Source organism: Aspergillus brunneoviolaceus (assembly GCF_003184695.1).
Source record: "Aspergillus brunneoviolaceus CBS 621.78 unplaced genomic scaffold BO95scaffold_11, whole genome shotgun sequence".
Lineage (NCBI taxonomy): Eukaryota > Fungi > Ascomycota > Eurotiomycetes > Eurotiales > Aspergillaceae > Aspergillus > Aspergillus brunneoviolaceus.
This window is the reverse complement of record NW_020290741.1, coordinates 521,116-536,089: the sequence shown is the minus strand read 5'-3', so window position 1 is coordinate 536,089 and position 14,974 is coordinate 521,116. Positions and strand designations below refer to the sequence as shown.

At 52.2% G+C, this 14,974-nt stretch overlaps 6 protein-coding genes across 6 annotated transcripts; 5 read left to right on the top strand and 1 right to left on the bottom strand.

Moving 5' to 3' along the window:
- The first annotated feature begins 100 nt into the window (after positions 1-100).
- BO95DRAFT_439883 (40S ribosomal protein uS3) lies at positions 101-1,831 on the top strand. Its single transcript, XM_025585825.1, has 3 exons — positions 101-370; positions 602-915; positions 1,149-1,831. Exons 1-3 carry the CDS (start codon positions 217-219, stop codon positions 1,479-1,481), a joined length of 801 nt encoding a protein of 266 aa, XP_025445671.1. The 5' UTR covers positions 101-216; the 3' UTR covers positions 1,482-1,831.
- Positions 1,832-2,096: 265 nt separating this feature from the next.
- BO95DRAFT_439880 (phenylalanine--tRNA ligase subunit beta) lies at positions 2,097-4,739 on the bottom strand. Its single transcript, XM_025585824.1, has 9 exons — positions 4,501-4,739; positions 4,398-4,438; positions 4,318-4,337; positions 4,177-4,253; positions 3,994-4,123; positions 3,669-3,935; positions 3,369-3,610; positions 2,509-3,317; positions 2,097-2,427 (listed from the first exon to the last, which is right to left on the bottom strand). The coding sequence occupies exons 1-9, from the start codon at positions 4,551-4,553 to the stop codon at positions 2,264-2,266; spliced, it is 1,803 nt and encodes a 600-aa protein (XP_025445670.1). The 5' UTR covers positions 4,554-4,739; the 3' UTR covers positions 2,097-2,263.
- Positions 4,740-5,478: 739 nt separating this feature from the next.
- BO95DRAFT_355585 (protein phosphatase 2A structural subunit TPD3) lies at positions 5,479-7,806 on the top strand (the record flags this gene model as incomplete). The annotated part of the gene is made up of 9 exons (XM_025582258.1): positions 5,479-5,541; positions 5,617-5,722; positions 5,788-5,939; positions 6,013-6,504; positions 6,558-6,672; positions 6,722-6,866; positions 6,925-7,025; positions 7,080-7,417; positions 7,468-7,806. The coding sequence occupies 9 exons, from the start codon at positions 5,479-5,481 to the stop codon at positions 7,804-7,806; spliced, it is 1,851 nt and encodes a 616-aa protein (XP_025445669.1).
- Positions 7,807-8,173: 367 nt separating this feature from the next.
- On the top strand, positions 8,174-9,504 carry BO95DRAFT_439878 (putative metalloreductase Fre8). The gene is made up of 2 exons (XM_025585823.1): positions 8,174-8,606; positions 8,784-9,504. The coding sequence occupies exons 1-2, from the start codon at positions 8,294-8,296 to the stop codon at positions 9,335-9,337; spliced, it is 867 nt and encodes a 288-aa protein (XP_025445668.1). The 5' UTR covers positions 8,174-8,293; the 3' UTR covers positions 9,338-9,504.
- Positions 9,505-9,871: 367 nt separating this feature from the next.
- Positions 9,872-12,187, top strand: BO95DRAFT_471370 (putative capsule-associated protein CAP1). Its single transcript, XM_025589587.1, has 2 exons — positions 9,872-11,933; positions 11,994-12,187. Exons 1-2 carry the CDS (start codon positions 10,159-10,161, stop codon positions 12,043-12,045), a joined length of 1,827 nt encoding a protein of 608 aa, XP_025445667.1. The 5' UTR covers positions 9,872-10,158; the 3' UTR covers positions 12,046-12,187.
- A 343-nt stretch (positions 12,188-12,530) lies between these two features.
- On the top strand, positions 12,531-14,552 carry BO95DRAFT_439876 (alpha/beta fold hydrolase). The gene is made up of 3 exons (XM_025585822.1): positions 12,531-12,861; positions 12,945-13,423; positions 13,476-14,552. Exons 1-3 carry the CDS (start codon positions 12,717-12,719, stop codon positions 14,286-14,288), a joined length of 1,437 nt encoding a protein of 478 aa, XP_025445666.1. The 5' UTR covers positions 12,531-12,716; the 3' UTR covers positions 14,289-14,552.
- Positions 14,553-14,974: the final 422 nt, after the last annotated feature.

Below are 14,974 nucleotides of genomic sequence, written 5' to 3'. Positions count from 1 at the left end.
CAGAAAGGAAAGGTTCCCGCGGAGCAGCAAGCGAGGTTGAGCCCTAACCCGAAAAGGGATGAACAAGCCCTAAAGCCAAAAACTGCCCACTACCGCCGACCTTCTCAAAACTGACTTGACCGCCGCCGACCAATTCGCCCTCGAACGACTACCCCCCCTTCAACCACCCGCGTTCTCGGCCGTTTCTTCGCCAATTCACCACCCAGAAACGCAAACATGGCTGCTGTCCAGGGAGCTATTTCGAAGCGCCGCAAGTTCGTCGCCGACGGTGTCTTCTATGCCGAGTTGAACGAGTTCTTCCAGCGCGAGCTGGCTGAGGAGGGTTACTCCGGTGTCGAAGTCCGTGTCACTCCCACCGTCACCGACATCAGTACGTCGCCCGATTTGATTTGCTTTATCTTGTTTTGAAATCGGAAAAAGAGATGGAAGGGTGAATGTCCGAGGAAAAACCTAGAGGATGGAAACAATTGATGGATCAGTGCGAGGAGGAGCTTGGAATAAATTGTGGATATGGATTGGGGACAAGTTGGAATATCAACAATGGAGGAAAACACCAAGGGAAACACGAATCGGTTGCTAACGGATGTTCTTTTTGCTACAGTCATCCGCGCCACCCACACCCAGGAGGTTCTCGGTGAGCAGGGTCGCCGCATCCGCGAGCTCACCTCCCTCATCCAGAAGCGCTTCAAGTTCCCCGAGAACTCTGTCTCCCTCTATGCCGCCAAGGTCCAGAACCGCGGTCTCTCCGCTGTCGCTCAGTGCGAGTCCCTCCGCTACAAGCTCCTTAACGGTCTCGCCGTCCGCCGTGCCTGCTACGGTGTCCTCAGATTCATCATGGAGAGCGGTGCCAAGGGTTGCGAGGTCGTCGTTTCCGGAAAGCTCCGTGCTGCCCGTGCCAAGTCCATGAAGTTCACTGTACGTTTTTGCCGATCAAACCACCCTGAAGTAGCCACGGAATATGGTCTCGATACAGCAGCCGGATGGATGGATCTACGCAGTTTGTCCGCGAGCGCGACATGCGAAGCGATTTACGACTGCGCGAGGGTGATCGGGACCAAATTCGTCGAGCTTGCGGTTGCACGTCATGAAAATGATGTGCATTCGAACATGAAGGTTTCTGAGACTAACACGGTTTTGTTTCTCCACAGGACGGTTTCATGATCCACTCCGGTCAGCCCGCCAAGGAGTTCATCGACAGCGCCACCCGCCACGTTCTCCTCCGCCAGGGTGTCCTCGGTATCAAGGTCAAGATCATGCGCGGTTCTGACCCCGAGGGCAAGGCCGGCCCCCAGAAGACCCTCCCTGACTCCGTCACTATCATCGAGCCCAAGGAGGAGCAGCCCATTCTCCAGCCCGTCAGCCAGGACTACGGTGCTAAGGCTCTTGCCGCCCAGCAGGCCGCTGAGCAGCAGCGTCTGGCCGAGCAGCAGGCCACCGAGGGCCAGGAGGGTGCCGCCCCCGCTGAGTTCGCTCAGGAGTAAAAAATTAATTGGATTTTCCTCTTCTTTTTTTTTCTCTCTTCTTAGGCCCCCACCTGCTCTTTTCTCTTTTTCTTCGTTTCCTGTCCGACCTACCTATATCTCCCTTACCTGACGCAAAATGAACAAACTTCATGATCACTATCCATCCGGAAGAACCGTGTTTATTGTCATCTCCCTCCTTTTCCGCTTCCCGTGGCGGACGGGGGACGTCAGTATCTCTCTCAAAAAGACCTTTTCATCCCTCTCATGTCTCTAATCACCTCGCTCGATATACACACCCTGAGTCGATATGACCTAGGTAGGAAAGACAGAAAACAAGGAAAAGAAAAAAAAGTCAAAATTCATGCCCGAAACGAGTTCTAGCCAAGCCTTTCTGTCTTGTCCCCACAATTCGTATGCCATACCCCGGTAAACCGTGTAGATCTGTGTGTACGTCGATGCTTAGTAGCCTTTAAGGGGTGTGTGGCCCCGCTCGTGCCTCAAGGTCAGACCTTCTGAAGGCTGGCCCAACTGGTCCCCTGTAGTGTCTAATCTATTCAGAGCGCGGTTGCACACACAGTACCTTTCAGATTCGAGGCGAATGAATCATGTGTTACGTAAGCGCATGTTTCACCTCTTCTGATCTGGCTTGCTTTTGATATTGCCCTTTTTGTCCTTTTCTTATTCGTTCTAACAATGACATCTTATTTCATGAGCCTCAGCTGTCTTTTGATCCCTATGTGTAAAGAATAGATCTAATCCCTCATGTCTACATCTTCTCTCAGCCTGGGGTCATCAATCAATCATAGGAAAGCCTCAATGTTCAGCTCCAGTGTGCTGACGGGGTACTTAAGGTCGTAGTTCTCCAGGACAGTGGGGTGCAGAATACCGAAGGAACCGATGACGAGCTCCTTGCCGGCTATGCGCACGTGGACGGAGGCGGCGTGGCCAGGGAAGTATGTGGGTTCTAGGGAAATTCAATTGCGTTAGTGTTGCTGTTCGTCCGTGGACTCGCCTTTCATGTTCGATGTAACAGAAAATTACTCACCATCAAGCTCCTCAATCCAGTACTGCGAATCAGACATGGCGGAGTTATCGAGTCCCTCCTCGCCGGTGATGAAGGCGCTCTTCAGCATGGCCATGACGCGGTCCAGAAGACCGTGGACGACCTCAAAACCGCTGGTCTTGCCGTACCAGGCGGCGGCGAAGTGGCGCTCGTTGCGGCTCTTGCGCTCCAGGGAGAGATCTTTGAAAGCGACGTCGCTGACCTCAAAGATCTTGATGGGGACGGCGTGGTGCTTGTTCTCGCGAATGGTCTTCAAGAGACCGGGCAGCAGGCTGGTGCGCACAACCTGGAACTCTTGAGTCTTGGGGTTGGCCAGCTTGACCGCCGTGTTGCCATCGTCCTTGCGGTTGAGCCAGCCGAAGTTCTCGTCGTGCGAACACAGGATAAGCGGCAGCACCTCAGACCAGCCGGCCATGGCGGCTTCCACGCGCACAATGTCGGTGAGCTTGTTGATGGGGAGGGGCTGGGCGATGGTGCCGGACTTGCTGGGGAAGGAGCGGGGCAGGGAGTTGAAGCCGTAGGCGATGGCCACATCCTCCATGATATCGGCCTGGTGGAGCACATCCGCTCGGGTGGCGGGAATATAGACGTCGAGGATGTCGGGATTCGTCGTCGAGGGCTTAGCATCGTAGGCCATCTTCTTCAGGAGCGTGCAAATCTCCTCAGGCTTGAGTTCTAGACCGCAGCACTGGTTGATGTAGGAGACCTCCGCCTCGGCCTTGCGGGGACTGATGTCCGGAACGACTCGGGTTTCGTTGTTGTGCTCGGAGACGATCTTGATGGGCTCGATTCTGTATTGATTGTCAGTGGTGGGCTCCGCACGACATGTGATAGAAACCTACGTGAAAGGCTCAGTACAGTACTGAGAGAACATGGTCACCATCATACGGTTGACAATCTCCACTTTCGTCTTATCGAGCGCGGTAATCTCGATGAAGACATTCTTGGTGTCCAGGGTGATCTTCGAGTGATCGCTGTTGATGATGGGGGGCAGAGAGCAGACGGTTCTCTTCGAGTCGTAGATAACGGGGTAGACGGGGTGGTCCCGGATAATGTGCAGGTACTTGCCGAGGTGCTTGTCTTTCTATTCAGAGAATCAGTACCGAGTCCGCTGGCCAAGTCCGCAGCGCCATGAGTCATACCTCGTAGAAGTTCATCAACTCCTCACCGTTCATCTCCTTGGTTTGGTTAAGAGGGGTGAACTTGATGTCCTTAGGGGGGAGCGCCTCGTAGGTGAAAGGCCCCTGGATAGTGTCGAGATCGTGGGTGCCGATGGACACGAGAGTTCTTTGACGCGCCAGGTTCTGGTGGAGCTTATCTTGCAGGGCAATGAAGGATTCATAGCGCGCTTGGTCGAACTTGACGTTGCGGAGGATGGCACCGGACACCAAAGGACGGACCTTCATGGTCTGTTCCACATAATCAGTGCCCGATGCTGGGGGCGCAGGCTGTTCAATTGCAACTTACATCCTCCTTGACGATGATCGTCTCGAGCTGTCCACTAGCAGGCTCAACCAATTTGTAGTTGGGAACCGGCTGGCGGCCCAAGAAGATGTTGAGCATGAGGGCAATGCCCTCGAAGCACAGCATGTCATAACTGCGACGGTCTCAATATATGTATGTGTTTCGAGAGAGGTTCTGGATGCATACCGGTTGGCGGGGATCTCGATCTTGAGTTGAGGGGGCTCTTGCTTTCCATTCACGATCGGGCGGTCCTGGTTCGTAGTCTAGTGTCCATAGCTTTATTAGAATCTGATTGTATATCCGATGAGTGCGAAAAGGAGTCTTTACGTCTTCGTCAAGTTCGACACCTAGGAGGTGAACAGTCAGTACATTGATTGCCCCGCCATGGCCGATCTGGATCAACTTACCGAACTCGAAGCAAAGCTCATCGAATTCCTCGGTGGTATACCTGCAACAATTGAGTTAGATATGCAATCGAAAGGTATGTGAGAGGGCGAAAGAAGTGCATACTCCCGTCCGAGCGCCTCGAAGAGGGCGGCCTTGTCGACCGAAATAGTGGGCATGATGAGGGGTTTGGGCTTCGCAGCGTTGTGAGGAAACTGTTGGGGATCAAATCGAGTTGTACCAGCCTCCCATGGACCGAAAAACGACTGTATAGATTAGACCAAGACGACTACCGCGAAATAGGGGTCAGCGAAGAAAGTAGAGGGAGGGAGCGTGGCTGGATGCGCTGGTCAATAATCGCAGAGTCATATAAAGTCTTTTTGACTCTTCGCTCGCAAAGGCGGCGACGATTCGGATGGTCAGCCACATTTCATCTTCTAGCCGCACCGCCACGTGCCAGTTCACCCCTCCGTCACCGTCACCCACTACCTCACCAGCCACAGCCCATGCTTCCTTGAACCTCTCTCTCTCTCTCCCTCCCAGCAAGTCAGTCGGTCCGTCACTTTCGTAATCTCCCCTTCAGCTACTAACTGTGTTTCACCCACCAGCACCAAACCTACTCTCTTTCCTGATCATATATTGACTCCTCTCATACGAGCTTCTGTTTCTCTTCACAATTCATCTGGAGTGAATTCTGCATCTCCAACTTCTCATCCTGTCGCAATTGTTGAGGTATGCCGCTACCGCTGCTATTATTGCTCAAGTGTCCTGCGGCGGCCCAAACCCCACGAAACCTCCTCCGGGGTTCTTCCTCACCACTCACTGCTCTCCCACCCTCCCTTTTCCCATAGACCACCACCCAAGACCTTCCCCACCCGACACTAATCCATCCGATCTTGAACAGGTGCTCACCATCCTTTGGCCCCTCCTAGAATCGCCCCTCAGTTCCAGAATTCCCTTCCCCTCCCGAAAAAATATTCGACGTGTTCGCGTGCGAGCGGGTCGGATAATAATCGCCTGAGCGAGGACGTGGATCGGTTATAACCTCACCTCTCTGGTTTTCGCTCAAACACTCAACCCGAAAAGTCTTATAAAATAGTCGCGATGGAGGGTCAGGGTGAAAACGACGAGCTCTACCCTATCGCCGTCCTTATCGACGAGCTGAAGGTATGATAGTCACCATTGACTCCGCTATTGTCCCCACGTGCGGGCACTGTCGGTCCTGACACTCGATCACTCCAGCACGACGATGTCCTCCTCCGTCTCAATGCTATTCACCGCCTCTCCACCATTGCCTTGGCTCTAGGGCCCGAGAGAACGCGGGAAGAGCTGATCCCATTCCTCGACGGTTAGTCCCCAATATGCGAGAGATGAACGGTGTCACATAGAATGCGCCTAACCTTGCGTTCACAGACTCTGTCGAGGATGAAGATGAGGTTTTGACCGCGTTAAGTGAGGAGCTTGGAAACTTCACAGAATATGTTGGTGGCCCAGAGTACGGGCATGTACTTCTCTCCCCCCTCGAGAATTTGGCCGCTATTGAAGAACCTCTGGTCAGAGAAAAGGTACGGACTCGCGAACGCCTTTACCGGGATCTTTCAATACCTGTTCGATTCATGCTGATGGCTTTGCAACCAGGCCGTAGAATCTCTTAACAAGATCGGAGAGCAGTTGTCCGAGAAACAGATTGAAGAATATTTCATTCCGATGGTTTTGCGCCTGTCGAAAGCCGACTGGTTCACCTCGAAAGTTTCCGCGACTGGGCTCTACTGTGTCCCATATAGGAAGGCTTCGCCCACACTACAGCAAACCCTCCGTCAATACTATGGAAGCCTCGTGCACGACGACACACCAATGGTGAGAAGACAATCAGGAAACAACCTCGCCAAGTTCATCAAGGAACTGAACACCCAAGTTGTTATCGATGAAATGATACCCTTGTTCCAGCATCTCGCCACCGATGAACAGGATAGCGTGCGGCTGCTTACTGTGGATGTGCTTATCTCGATTGCGGAGGAAATCCCCAAGGAGCAGCAGCCCAGCCATGGCGTTCTTCTGACCTCATTGAGGAATCTATTTGAGGACAAGAGCTGGAGAGTTAGATACATGGTTGCCGACCGTTACGAAAAGGTTCGTTGACTACAGAACCTAGCCCAGCCGCAGTTGACTGACAAGGGACATAGATCGCCAAGGCCGTCCACGAGGAAGTTGTCACTCGTGACATGGTTCCTTCGTTTGTTAAGCTTCTGAAAGACACGGAAGCTGAAGTCCGCACCGCTATTGCCGGCCAGATCCCAGGTATTAGCGTCGTATCTTGTAACAATTTCGACAGCTGACTCTGGAATAGGCTTCTGCAGCCTGATCGATCGTGATACATTGCTTAATGAGATCATGACGAGTGTTGAAGATCTCGTGTCGGACCCCTCTCAACACGTCCGCGCAGCACTAGGAACTCAGATCAGTGGCCTTGCACCTATCCTTGGCAAGGAGGAGTAAGTGCATATGCTTGAATGCGAGCCTTTTTACTACTCGTTCATTAACGCTGCTTAGGACTACTGCCCATCTCCTTCCGATGTTCTTGCAGATGCTCAAGGATGAATTCCCGGATGTTCGTTTGCATATCATCTCCAAGCTGGAGTTGGTTAACAAAGGTGAGCGAGTATACGCCATGGCAAGACATTAAGTCCATTGACTAACCAAACCAGTCATTGGCATTGACCTCCTGTCCCAGTCTTTGCTGCCGGCTATTGTACAGTTGGCCGAAGACAAGCAATGGCGTGTCCGACTGGCCATCATCGAATATATCCCTCTGCTTGCCAGCCAGTTGGGCGTCAAGTTCTTCGATGAGCAGCTGAGCGATCTTTGCATGGGCTGGCTCGGCGACACAGTCTTTTCCATCCGTGAGGCTGCCACAACGAACTTGAGGAAGCTCACGGAGGTCTTCGGCGTTGATTGGGCCAAGGGATCCATAATCCCCAAAGTCATGGCCATGGGCCAGCACCCCAACTACCTCTACCGGATGACCACGTGCTTCGCCATCTCCGTACGTGAACTCTTGACCTCTCTCAAATCTAGCTACTAACCTCTGTGTAGACTCTTGCCCCAGTTGTATCGATGGATATTATTGAGAACTCGATTCTCCCCATCTTGGACAGACTCGTGACGGACGAGATCCCGAACATCCGTTTCAACGTTGCCAAGTCCTACGCTGTATTGATTGATACCCTGCGACGCCTGCCGGCGGAAGGAACCTTGACAGAGCTCGAAAAAGCAGGACAGACTGCCAGCCCGTCGCCGCGGGGTCAGGAACTCATCCAACAGAGAATTCTCCCTAGCCTGGAGAAGCTGCAAGGCGACGATGATGTCGATGTGCGGTATTTTGCGACCACTGCCGCTGGCGGCCACGAGGAAGTTATGCAGACTTCACCGTAGGCTTAGCACCATGGGCGCGTGAGTGGGTACTAATATCACGACACTCCCGCGGATTTGGGTGGAATTCCACTTTTTGTCCAACTTAGAAACAGTCAGAAGAGCCTGGCTGGTATGAAATGCTTGATGGCGTTCTCCCTGTAGAGTCTTCTTGGTCGACGATCAATAATCCTGCAAAATCAGATCCCGGTACTTTTTTTTCTCTACTCTGATTCTGTATCATGAACCTTGCTGTCTGAGCCCGACAGGCAATGAAGTGGGTGGATGATAGGGGCGTAATCAAGCTCGGTGTCCTATAAATCATGTGATCCCACGTGTATCTCCGTAAAGCCGATGGCGCGATTAGACAGGCATCGGTTTATTTTTCAAACCACATTCACGTGTGGGAGTCTTCTTCAGCGCAGAAGAGCAAGCTGGTTTATGACCGTTGTTCAATTGCCTACTCCTCAATTCCACCCCTTGACCTTCACCCATTGCGGCCGTCGACACCATGACTCTCTCCTGGCCCTGGCATTTTATCACTCTCTCCGATGCAGAGAAGGAGCAGCGTCGCGAGCTCCTAGACCTACGGGGCTCTTACGCTCAATACTCAATGCTAATCGCCATTGTTCTGGTGCGGTTGTATGTATGGGCATCTCAGCCTGGATCTGAGCCCTCCAAGCCCAATCGACGCAAGCCTTCACCCAAGTCTTGGCTGGACTCTCCCCCCTTTGTGGGATGGATTGAGACACGGCGACAGTACCTAGTCTGCTCAGTGTGGCTAGTGTGGCTTTTGAGTCTCTGCATATGGAATTCTGGTGAAGGTATGACCGTTCCTCTTACCTATGCTATGTCTATAGTTTGAAGCTACATCCGTGATATTACCATTACCGAACCCGTGATTTGTCGCTCAGCGGATAGTATTCCCGCCGCTTAGGAATATCACAACATGGATACACAATCCACAATTTATCAACGAATTGCGACTAACTAGTCTCCAGACTACCTTCATCTCACCAAGTCCCTCGGACATGTCGCTCTCTCTCAATTCCCTTTCCAGGTTTTGATGTCGCCACCCCTTTATCTCACCTCTAAGCCGGCTTCCCCTTCTCTTATTTCCGTGCTTACCGCCATCCCCCAGCCCACCATCAATGCCTATCATCGACTCTTTGGTCGGCTGGTTATTGCACCCCTACTATTTGGCCATGCCCTTCTCTACGACTCTTTCTTCCTGCAATCCAGCCACCCGGACTTCGGGGTCTTGTTTCTGAAGCGTATCCGCGATGCAGACGTCCAGTGGGGAATTCTGGGCGTGATTGCGGTCACATCCGTGGTGCTGTTTGCTCGTCCAGCCGTGAAGCCTCGGTGGGCTCTGAGCTTGAGGAGCGGATCTGGATCGGCTAAGATGCGACAGCAGGTCTTCTGGGCGGTGCATGTTGGCTTGGTAGCGATACTGGGGATCGCAGCGTATTCGCATGTGGAGTGGGCCAGGATGTATATGATTGAGGGCTTGGTGGGGAGTATGGCTAATGTGGGTTGTGGGCTTTTGCTCTGAGTATAGGCCATGTTGTCATTTACTCTTAAAAGAACTTTCGAATTTCGAGAGACTACTCATGGTAGGCTGGGTCTCGAACGAGTGTGCGTGCATCATAGTATGTCCTTGGTTCAGCTTTATCTGGCTGTGAAGCATCATGGTGGTAGAAGTAACTAAAGTATGGCTTTAAGCGAGCGCTTTTGCTCACCGTGCGAGATGGCCTTCTGAAGGTTGTGCAGGAAACTCCTGCCTGCACTGTAGGTGCAAAGAGACCGAATTCTTCCATGAAAAGAAATGAGAGAGAAAGCATTTGTCGCAGAAATTTGATTATGACAAGGCTGTAAGATGGAGATAATATATACCGATCTACTACCTAGTATTGATAATTCTTGAAACAAGAATAAAAACAAGATCTGGGCTCGGCTTGATTGTACGGGCAACCGATGGGCCGGGCCTACCTAATCTTGATTGGCCTGTGCTCCAGCCTTGAACTTGATTGCCCGAGGGACCGCCTGTACCTAGTACAACTCTTAGTACTACTAGTTCCCATAATACCTTGCCAACGCTCGTTTTCTGGTCTTTACCATTTAATTGTGCTTGAGTTGAAGTCTCCTCCAAAGTATACCTACCTATTATAGTCTTTCACTGTCTGAAATCGCCTTTTGACTGTGTCTCAACGACCTCAATTGGGCAACATCTAGCTGTGAACAAGTGTGTTGACACTGCGCTAAATTGCCATCTACTTCCCCGCAGTGTTGACAATAGATAAACAAAGCCACAGCTGGGTATCAGCCAAAGCTGAGGTCGTCCTTCGATGCACGACCTCTAATACTAACAGCAGAATGCGATCTCAACGGCTGGTAGTCTGGCTAGGAACTTTCATCCTTGTTTCACTCGCTCTAATCTTCGTACGAAGCTCCAATTCCTCTCCAGACACATCGAGCTTTTCGCCCTTGCCTGATCCCCGTCCATCAGCCAATTTACAACGGCCCGAGGTCCCGCCAAACGAGCAGCTTCTTCAGCAATCAACGTATCACAAAGCCTCGACGCCTGCAGGGAAGCATCCGATCGCTGCATTAAGCGAGGATGCAGGTCAAGAATGGGACCAAGTACGGTCCCGCCAATCCAAAACTCTGTCCCAGGCTGTCAAAGAATACCGCCGCCGCTATGGAATGCACCCTCCACCGCACTTCGACAAATGGTTTCATTTTGCGCAATCCAAGGGGGTCCAATTGATCGATGAGTATGATACCATTTACCACTCCCTCCTCCCGTTCTGGGCCCTGAGCCCGAAGACTATCCGTGGGCGGGCCCGCGAAACCCTCGGCTTCGACAACTCCATGATCGGGGTCTTGATCCGGAATGGGACCGTTACGCTGGCCGAGGGAGGAACCGATGAACAGAAATGGCAGCGGAGTGCTACGGTGCAAATGATCAAGAGCTTTGCAGAGTACTTACCCGACATGGATCTTGTGTTTAATGCCCATGACGAACCACGAGTGATTGTCCCGAGTGAGGACCTTCAGCGGCTGGTTACGGCTGCCCGAGAGCATGCTATTCCAGATGCGTCCCTAACTGAGACGCCGAAGAATGCATGGTCCGATCGACCTGCGGACATGAACAAAGGCGACCGGATCGATGAGGTGCGCACCACGCGTTTCAGTCGATTCTCGCATCAGTCAACATGGAGTTATTCGCGATCATCATGCCCGGTCGACTCTCCCGTCCGGTCGCTTGATGAAGAGCCATTGGATAATATTGACTCCTACGCTCAGGGCGAGCTAGGATTCATCGCGAACACGACCGCCTTCTCGGACATCTGCAACACCCCTTCTCTAAAGTATACGTACGGGTTCTTTGATCGGCCCAACACATTCGAGGTCGTTCATGATCTGTTTCCTGTCTTTTCCCAGAGCAAAATCTCCAGCTACCAAGACATACTCTATCCAAGTCCCTGGTACTATGCAGACAAGGTGCCTTACGAGGCTGCCCGGGACGTCAATTGGGAAGCGAAACTGGATAAGATGTATTGGAGAGGATCTACCACAGGAGGATATTCCCGAGCTGGCGGCTGGCGGCGTCAACATCGGCAGCTGTTCGTGCGGAAAGTCATTGCCCGGGACACCGCTAAGGTACTCGCTAAGCAAGAGGATAGCCAGTGGACACCCACCGAGATCTATCGATCATCCTTGGACGACTTATTCGACATTCAATTTACGTACATTGGACAATGTGACGCGGAAGACTGCGCAGCGCAAAAGGAATACTTTGGAGTTGCAGAACCCGTTGACCAGCAGGATGCCTGGGCCTATCGACACTTGATCGACATCGATGGCAATGCCTTTAGCGGCCGTTTCTATGCCTTCCTACGAAGCAAGAGCTTGGTATATAAGATCTCAATCTTTCGCGAATGGCACGATGAATGGCTCAAGCCTTGGTTTCATTATGTTCCATTGCGGTTAACCGGAGACGATTATTTGGAAGCTGTCCGTTACTTCGTCGAAGATGAGGACGGGAAACTCATAGCCTCGAAGATCGCTCAAACCAGCCATGAATGGGCGCATAGAGCTCTTCGCTCGGACGACATAGAAGTCTGGTTCTTCCGATTATTGCTAGAGTAAGTACGCCCCTCGTTGCGTGTGCATTGGCAGCTCCTGACCTTGAGGTGTGATCTTAGGTATGGACGTCTTGTCGATGACAATAGGAAGAGTCTGGGGTTCTCGCTGTAACATGCGTGTGTCCTTTGAGTATGATCCTCTCATGTCATTTTATGCTTTGATGTACTGTACCCATCTGTCTTATGATATCCCTAAGTGTTTTAAATAGAGTCTCTACGGAGAAACGAACTGTCCCTCATGCTTGTCTTACAATCTGCGGGAGATATAAGCATACAATGACTTCATCAGTGTAGATGGAGCTTCCCCTTCATATGTGGGTTATTCGCTCTGCAATGCAAAAAGGTGGTGCATCCCGAGTGAAACAAGCCCCGGGGGAGCCGGCGATTATTACGTAGTGCATTGCAACTTTTTCCATTGAAAATTACATGTGGGCGGGTTCGAAGTGGGCAACGGCGGGTCAACGGCGCACCATGACTGGCAGCGGCGGACACTGCCCAAACCGCCTATCCACGGGTGGTTCATTTAGTGCCCGTTAGACTACAGAAGTAGTAAGATTAGGAGCTCTCGTAGGGTCTTTTTTTCCTTCTGCTGGATTAGTTACCTCGGAGCTTTTTCTCCTTCGATCACCCTTATCTACTTGCTTCTACCATCGGACGGTGTCTCCTTCTCCCCTTTACCTCGAGCTTTTTCTTTTGGTTCGAATAGTCGCTGTAGAACAATTGTTTCAGCCCTCCATCTGAAGCCCGCCTGGGCAGACCAAAGTCATACTTCAGTCAGTCATTATGGCATCGATACTCGGATTCGTGGGATCAAGTGTGATCTTCCTTTACGGGCTTTTCAGTCTTGGGCTCTATGGATTCCGTGCTGTAAGCAAAGGCTATTTCTTCAGGAAAACCACGGAGAAGGAGACCCTCGAACTGCAAATTGGTAAGTGACACCTAATAACTGCCTCGTCTTGGAGACTTCTCGTCTTGCTCGATGCTCACTGCGTGCTTTCGCCTCCATCACAGCTCGCAATCGACTCTGGGACCTTTCACAGAGCTTCTCAGGCCTCCGTCACCATATCCATACTCTGCCGAGCGGGTTCAAATTCCACTATGTCTGCAATGACGGCCCCGGACAGCAGACCGCCACCGACCCACAGAAGCCGCTGGTTGTGTTTATCCACGGGTTCCCCGATAGCTGGGCCATCTGGCGCCATCTTCTCGCCTCGTCCGCTCTTCAACATGCGGCCACTCTAGTCGCGGTCGACTTGCCCGGCTATGGTGGTAGCGATCGGCTTGATCGATACTCAGCAACGAAAGTGCTCGAGAATCTGACCGAGTTCGTGATTGCGATTCGGGCCAAGTACGGAGCTGACACGGATACCGCGGTGCGGCAGCGTAAGGTTATTATTGTCGGACATGACTGGGGATGTGTGCTTTCAACCCGACTGGCGTCTGAAGCTCCTCAACTGGCGGATCGGTTTATCCTGACGAATGGACCAATTGTACGTTCCCCCTTGAATAGGTCGCATTTTCATTCGAGCTAACAGCATGTAGCCTGGTCTCACCCGGGCGAACATTGCCCGCCGACTTTCTTCCTCCCTTAAGATGCTCAAGACAGCACTGCGCGACCCGATACACTCCCGCGCGACGCTTTGGAAAGTGGCCCAGACTCTGCAGCCTGTTGGTCGACAGTTGCTCCGCTCCGGATACATCTTTGCTATGAAACTGCCCTTGTTCCTGGTTCGGTATCTGGGCCGAGGCGGCAACTACTCGTTCCTGAAACTCATACACCGCGCATCGTACGGTCAACAGGAGTTCTCCTCTCGGGATGCCGCAGAGTGCATGGCTAGCACTGTAGGCCCGTCCGTGGCGGAATGCCAAACCCAAACCGCGGAGGGCGACACGTATCCTGCGTTCATAAAAGAAGACCGTGGGCAATTGACCTTCCAGCATATGACCGCCTACTACCGGGACAACACAGCGTTCGCGCGCTGGAACAAGTCAATTGAGACGATCGCGCACCTTCACGGCATCGAAGACGCGAAGGCGGTCCACCGCACCAGCAGCGGTGCTGGTCTGTTCGCCGATGGACCCAAGGGGTCCCTGAAAGCTAGTGCAACCGTCATTTGGGGAAAGGCCGACATGGCCTTGGAGCCTGCATTGTGCCTGGATGGTATTGCAGACTACCTGGTGCGAGACAGCCAAGTTATCGTGGTGCCGGGCCTGGGCCACTTCACCCCATTGGAGCGTCAAGGCCAGCTTGCCTTGGAGAAGGCGATTCAATGGACTGTGAAGGGTGAGAAGGAGGATATTGGAGCAGTTCTGCAGAAGTGTTCTCCCAAGGCGGTGGTGACTGCTCGCAAATAGACATGGATAATTCGACAGCCTATACTGAAGCGGGTCCATGATTGATTTTTGAACCTCTGGTTTGCTTGGCTTATCTGTCGCTAGGCACTGCATTGACTGAAATAGACTGAAATTAGTCTAGGCTCTGGTCTATACACCTATAATCAGACTAGTGTAGTCTGAATCTTCTTCCGCATGGTTACTTCGCATCTGTCTATTTTTTACGAATTGCACGGGGACTTCGTACGAGAAAGCTTCCGAACTCGGGGGAAACCTGCATCTAACCAAGAACAAGGTGCTGCAAGGGGGTGCGGAAAGGAAAGTCAATTGAGATTTCGAGATTGAGGTTCTAGGTCTGTGCTACACAAAATTCTTCCTGGCGCTGACAGGATCGGAAACGAGATCTAAGATTATGACTATTATTATTGTTATGGTTAGGAATCAATTAAAGGGGGCTTGGTGTCAAACTGGTACCGTGTCAGGGCTGGGCGTGAGCGGGGGTTGGAAGGCACTAACTCAGAGAGTAGTAGTATAGTAGAAAGAGAGAGAGCGAGAAAGGTTGAGAGGGTGAGAGGGTGAGAGGGTGAGAGGGTGAGAGAACGAGGAAAGTGACTCTCGGCCGCGTGCAGCTAAGGCTGCGCTGCGCTGAGTGCGCACTGCACTCAGGTGAGCTTTAGTGCTGTTCCTAGTCTATTATTCCCTGTTCC

Bases quoted from the DNA above. Each gene is read 5' to 3' on its own strand.
- BO95DRAFT_439883 (XM_025585825.1), top strand. From the start codon at position 217: ATGGCTGCTGTCCAGGGAGCTATTTCGAAGCGCCGCAAGTTCGTCGCC. The intron at 371-601 runs GTACGTCGCCCG...TTTTTGCTACAG, and splicing joins TCCCACCGTCACCGACATCA to TCATCCGCGCCACCCACACC. The intron at 916-1,148 runs GTACGTTTTTGC...GTTTCTCCACAG, and splicing joins CCAAGTCCATGAAGTTCACT to GACGGTTTCATGATCCACTC.
- BO95DRAFT_439880 (XM_025585824.1), bottom strand. From the start codon at position 4,553: ATGCCCACTATTTCGGTCGACAAGGCCGCCCTCTTCGAGGCGCTCGGA. The intron at 4,338-4,397 runs GTAAGTTGATCC...TTCACCTCCTAG, and splicing joins TGAGCTTTGCTTCGAGTTCG to GTGTCGAACTTGACGAAGAC. The intron at 2,428-2,508 runs GTGAGTAATTTT...GAATTTCCCTAG, and splicing joins CTGGATTGAGGAGCTTGATG to AACCCACATACTTCCCTGGC.
- BO95DRAFT_439878 (XM_025585823.1), top strand. From the start codon at position 8,294: ATGACTCTCTCCTGGCCCTGGCATTTTATCACTCTCTCCGATGCAGAG. The intron at 8,607-8,783 runs GTATGACCGTTC...ACTAGTCTCCAG, and splicing joins CATATGGAATTCTGGTGAAG to ACTACCTTCATCTCACCAAG.
- BO95DRAFT_471370 (XM_025589587.1), top strand. From the start codon at position 10,159: ATGCGATCTCAACGGCTGGTAGTCTGGCTAGGAACTTTCATCCTTGTT. The intron at 11,934-11,993 runs GTAAGTACGCCC...GTGTGATCTTAG, and splicing joins TTCTTCCGATTATTGCTAGA to GTATGGACGTCTTGTCGATG.
- BO95DRAFT_439876 (XM_025585822.1), top strand. From the start codon at position 12,717: ATGGCATCGATACTCGGATTCGTGGGATCAAGTGTGATCTTCCTTTAC. The intron at 12,862-12,944 runs GTAAGTGACACC...CCTCCATCACAG, and splicing joins GACCCTCGAACTGCAAATTG to CTCGCAATCGACTCTGGGAC. The intron at 13,424-13,475 runs GTACGTTCCCCC...AACAGCATGTAG, and splicing joins TCCTGACGAATGGACCAATT to CCTGGTCTCACCCGGGCGAA.